The sequence below is a fragment of the Marmota monax genome, unplaced genomic scaffold, assembly GCF_021218885.2.
Source record: "Marmota monax isolate L192 unplaced genomic scaffold, Marmota_monax_Labrador192_F-V1.1 WCK01_AAM20220418_F8-fsc00033, whole genome shotgun sequence".
NCBI classification, from domain to species: domain Eukaryota; kingdom Metazoa; phylum Chordata; class Mammalia; order Rodentia; family Sciuridae; genus Marmota; species Marmota monax.
In genome coordinates this window covers 7,383,685-7,389,295 of record NW_026694282.1, presented here as the reverse complement: position 1 = coordinate 7,389,295, position 5,611 = coordinate 7,383,685, and the positions used below count along the sequence as shown (strand labels likewise).

The 5,611-nt window shown below is 40.3% G+C and overlaps 1 protein-coding gene across 1 annotated transcript; it reads right to left on the bottom strand.

The window, feature by feature from the left end:
• Nucleotides 1–1,677: 1,677 nt before the first annotated feature.
• LOC124108846 (interferon alpha-2) lies at nucleotides 1,678–2,283 on the bottom strand. The gene has a single exon (XM_046467396.1). The coding sequence runs from the start codon at nucleotides 2,281–2,283 to the stop codon at nucleotides 1,678–1,680; it is 606 nt and encodes a 201-aa protein (XP_046323352.1).
• Nucleotides 2,284–5,611: the final 3,328 nt, after the last annotated feature.

The following is a 5,611-nucleotide window of genomic DNA, read 5'->3' as shown; positions in this document are numbered from 1 at the left end:
ACACTTGGTTGATTTTGTTTTTGTTGTTGTTTTTTTTTCTGGTTTTGTGTTTTGTTTGTTTGCTTGCTTGGTACCAGGGATTGAACCCAAGGACACATAACCCCTGAACTACATTCTACCCTACATTGCTGAGGGCCTGGATAGTTTGCTGAGTATGGCTTTGAATTTGCCATCCTCCTGCCTCAGCCTGGAGAGCCTCTGGGATTACAGGCATGCACCACCATGCCAGGCACACTGGAAGTTTCTGAATCAGAGAGGGAGGAAACAATTGTGATAAGGTAGTGACATGATAGGATCCATGGAATTAGGGAACAAGGAGGAGTGTCACAGGAATCACAACCCGCAAATGAAATGTTAGCATACACATGTATGTATGTGTGTGTGTGTGTGTGTATATATATATATATATATATATATATATATATATGATGATAATATTTTAAAATAATTGTATATTATATTCTGTATGATATATTATTCAGACACACATGTGTGCACTTTCACAAATATGGAAAAGAATGAAAAGCTGTGATATGCAGCATGCATGGAACCAGAGATCACATGTAAAGTGAAATGAACCAGGACAGGAGGACAAGTGCCACCAGATCTCACTCACATGGGAACTAGAGAGAAGTTGATCTCATAGGAGCTGATAGTGGAATGGTGCTTACCAGAGGCCCCAGAGAGCAGAAGGTGAGCAAAGATGGGAAAGGTTAATCAATGGTTCCCTAATACACCTGGAAAGGAACATGGAGCTGGTGGGCGATTGCAGGATGTGGTGACTGTTCAGAGCACTAACCTCAGGTGCATTTGAAAAAGCTGGAAGGAGGGATCTTGAGAGGTTCACAACAGAGACATAACAAATGTTCAAAGAGATAAATGTGTTGAACTGATTTAAACATTACATTCAACATGGCACTGCACTAGTGTGCACCACTTTTGTGTTTTGACGTATGTTAAAAAAGTTAAACAAGAATATCAGAAAGCAGTTGTGTGCATTGAAACCATCACTATAGAGGGAAAATAGATGGCATTGGGATAATGAGTGAGACATGAAGAGTATCTAAGCACAAACCTCAATGGAGTAAGCAGAAAGATGAGTCAGAGAAGTCCCGTTATCTTTTTCTTCTTCTGGGGGGTAATTTTTATGGTTTTCCTTCATCGTATCCAGAGTTTATTGATTTTCTATTAATCTCACTTTTTCTACAGGCAAAATAGTGATGGCCATGAAGTAAATTCAACCTAGAAATCAGCATTTGGAACTAAAATTTTGGTTGCAATTTAAAATAAAATGGAAAAGAATGAAAAGAAAAATGAATCCAATCCCTCATTCCCTCCAAGAATGTAAAGAGTTAAAGAAATTTAAAAAGTAATGAAGAACAAAAATATCAACTTCTTAAATATAAAGATAATGTTCAGCTTTATTAATCATATTGCAAACATATACATAATATCATATAGACAAAATAAATAAAATTATATAAATAGTTAAATAAATAATTAAATAGATAAATAGACACATCTGCAGGGATGTAAGGGTCTAGTGCCTATAGATTTGAAAGCAATGTTGGGCAAAGGCCTGAACAGATCTGAAAAAGTGAATTCATGTCACAATTCCAGCAGGAAGGAGAGTTATTGAAATGGCAGAACTTGTGGGAGTGTGGTAAGGTGTGTTCATCAGTGAGAAGCATTTCCCTGCTGGACCAGGTCCCATTCCATGCTCCTTAGTCTTCCATACAAGTTGGGTGATGAAGAGAAGGATTTCATGATTTCTGCTCTGACCACCTCCCAGGCACAAGGCAGGTATTTCTTCTCCTTCAGGTAGACAGTGATCCTGTGGAAGTATTTCCTCACAGCCCTCAGGGGAGCCTCTTCCACCCCCACCTGCTGGGTCCCACAGGCTTTCAGGTCATCCAGCTGCTGATGGAGGCCAGTGAGGAAGGTGTCCAGGAGGGTCTTGTTCCAAGCAGCAAAGGCCTCCTGGGTGCTGAAGAGGTTGAAGATCTGCTGGGTCATCTCATGGAGGACAGCAACAGCTTGAGCCTTCTGCACCTGCTCACCCTGCAACTGCTTCTGGGGGAAGGAAAAGTCCTTTCTGTAGTTCAGGCAGGAGAAAGTGGGAATTCTCCTCATTTTTTCCAGGAGTGTCCAGGTCCCCTCCTCATTCCTGTCAGGAGTTTCAAGACCCAGGTTGTGTATCTGAGGCAGGTCACAGCCCAGAGAGCAGGTGGACTTACAGCTGAGCACCACCAGGGCCAGCAGGAAAGGCAAGGGCAAGGCCATTGGGGATCTTGCAGATGCTGCTGGGCTGCTTGAGATGGGTGCTCTTGCACCTTGCCTCTAGGTTCTCTGAAGCCCTTGACTTGTTCCTATGTCTTAAATAGGAACCAATATGCTCTCAATTTTCTGAATGTCACCAGTACTTTCTACTTCTGTTTTTGCTTTCCTTTATGCTTTCACTACATGTGTTTAATGTTTCCAAACCATATTTTCATTATATATTCCCCCTGCCCTGCCCCCAAACTTGTTTTTAGAATTATTGTCCGAACTGAAACCCCTATTAATTTTTTATGGAAGAGGAGCTTACTAGGTATTGAACCCAGAAGCGTTTTATGACTGAGCCATGTCCCCAACCCTTTTAATTTTTATTTTGACACAGGGTCTTGCTAAGGCACCATGTCCTCCCTTAGTTCCTCAGGCTGACCTCAAACGTGTGATCCTTCTGTCTCAGCCTCTGGAATCACTGGGATTAAAGATGCACACAACCATGTCCAGCCTATTAAGCTTTAATATACATGTGTATGTATTTATATACCCAATGAATATGCCATTATTATAAGTGAAAATATTATAAGTAAATATATAAATAAGTAAAATTGTTAAATTTAATCTTTGTATTCAATACTGAATTAAAAATGTCTAAATTTAAACATTCAGTCAAAAGTAATCTGAAAAGCTATTAGTATCAATGTAATTTTCTAAATAAATTTACTCGATGACTTTAATATAACTAATTTGTATGAATCATAATGTATAATACTCCTCAAAATCTCTCTTCAAAGTGATCTATTAGTGAAGCTTTCTGCTGAAAACTTAATTTAGTTTATTGAGTTTCATTTCTAGTATTTCTGTTTTGTATTTTTCATAATCTGTACATCTTTATTGAAATTATCTTTCACTTATTCTAAGTTCATTTCTTATCTTCTTTTAGCTTGTTAAAGATTTTCACTATGAACTTTTTAAATTTTTTTATGTCATTTCTTTCAATATGGTAGATATGAGGTCAATTGTTCTGGTTTCTTTGGTGTGGTTTGTTCCCCTCCTTTTTTATACTGCTAGTTTATCCAATCATCTATTGCAATGATTATCGTTTTATTTACGTAAGGGACTATTTAATGATCTTCTTTCCCCTCAGAGCTGCAGGTTTGGCAAATACACCTCTGTTGATACTTTCATTGAATGATTGTTGTCTGCAGTTCATTATCACTTTAAGATAAATATGATTACCACTTTGAGAGTATCTAGTCATCCCTGTTTACTACAATCACTTTAGAGCAAAGACACATACTATTCAACCTTAGGAAAACACCAAAAACATGTTGGAATTTTTCTCCACAGTTTTTATAACCCAGGTATAAACTCATAGTACAGTTCTGAAATAGACTAAAAAGATATTATTATCATTATTATCAATTAAATATACCAATGTCGTGATAACATCATATAGATACAGAAAAGGAGAGGAAAGAAAATTTGGACAAAAGAAAATAGAAAACATGAATGAAAGAAGATAACATAGAAAACAAAAATGCACATCAAGGCAAGAAGAAAAAAAAATGTATGGGGACAATTGACAGCAGGTAATCTAAGAGAAAAAAGAGGGAGTAAGGGAAGAAAATATAAATCTGAGCTCAAAAAAAAGAGAATAATTTCAATAAATGCTTTAAAACATTAGAAGAAATACAGTGAAACCTGTTTGAGGCACAATATCAAATACTATGGTCACAAATATGAAATCAAAGTGAAGAGTAATACATATATAGTCAAAGTTGACCGCTGAGCTATTTATAATTAAACATGCCAAGGTGAAGAACATTCTTATTGCATTCTCTTTGGATTTTGTCAGGATTTGGAACCTTTAATATATGTCTAACTCTCTCAACTTTGGGTAACCCCAAGAGGTGCTGGGGCCCAGGAGCCAATGCTTGAGTTGCTGTGGTTGTCCCCACCAGCATGTTCTCATTTATCAGCCCAATGGCCTAAAGCTGGATGCTCCAAGGGTGTGGCACTCTGTCTGTTGGCTGTTTATCTTGTGTGCAGGAACTCAGGATGCCTGGATCTGGACAGTCATTCTGACTGTCCTGGGTTACCACCCCTCCCACTCTCCATCCTCGGGTCCTTTTCAAAGTGTCACAGAGCTTGGTGGCTATCTGCAAGCATGGGGCCTGTCATTGTGGGTTCTCCATGGGTGGTAAGTGGTGCAAAAGTGTCCCCCCTGACCTACTCAGATCACTGGGACACTTTTTCTGATACTGAGAAAGAGGTTAACCAGTTTGCTTGGCTTCAAGATCCCACTGCCCATAGTCACAAACCACTAGAGCTGCTCCCCTCCACTGACTGGGACAGACACAGACATGGTCCAAGCTCCTGCTGGTTGCAGCAAGGAATCATGGGGGCTGTCCCCCTCTGCTGCCTGGGAGTGAGACAGCCATCCCACCCATGTCCAATCTCCGACCTGCTACAGCTCTAACTTCCAGAGACTGTCCCCATCTGCTGCTGGGACACAGACTGCTTTCCTGCCTGGTTATGCACTTTCATTTCCTGCCACTGGGGGCTTCTGTGCCTTCTCTATCTAGCCTGCCACTAAGGCCATGTGGAGTTAGGCTAGCACTTCCAGGGCAGTCTGCTCCCCTACACCTCTGATGGCTGCTGAGGGGTAGGGGGTTTCAGCAACTTTTGGCTAGGAGGGATTCATGTACAAGGTCCTTCTGCACAGATTATAGTGACATCCCTCTGCAGGGACAGTCCCTTTGGTTTTATTTGTTGCTAGCTGGAGGTGAGGAGATGTCATGTTGATTTAATTTATTGTAGGGCAACAGGCCAGCTGTGGGCTCCACAAAATGACGGCGACTCTCAGCAGGACTTTGAGCCCACAATTTGGGCTAAACTGCTTGATCTCCTTCACTGACCTTGTTGTTCCTGTTGCATTTTAATTTGGTCTTCTTTTTTTCCCAGCTGTAGGTAAAGGAGTGAGCTTACATGATCTTCCTCTCCCTCTTTCTCTCTGTATTCCACTCCCTGCTCACACCACCCTGGTCTGGGTTCAGGTTAGGGAACTCTGCTTTGGTAATCGGACTGAAGTCCCTCCAGGTCTCAGACTGTCAAATATTCAGTCTTACAACATTTACTCTGTCAGCTCTGCAGTCAGCTGTTCCCTCAAAGCCTCTTTCTGTGCTGATGGGGGTCACCTCCTAGTTGTACCTACACATTCTTATTCATTTAATATTTTCCTGAGCAAAGAGTTGTCCTGATGTTTTTGAATTACTTTCATTTTCATCTTGAGGTTAGAAATCAAACAGAAAAATAAAAATGCAACAACATTGAGCCAGTA

Bases quoted from the DNA above. Each gene is read 5' to 3' on its own strand.
- LOC124108846 (XM_046467396.1), bottom strand. From the start codon at position 2,283: ATGGCCTTGCCCTTGCCTTTCCTGCTGGCCCTGGTGGTGCTCAGCTGT.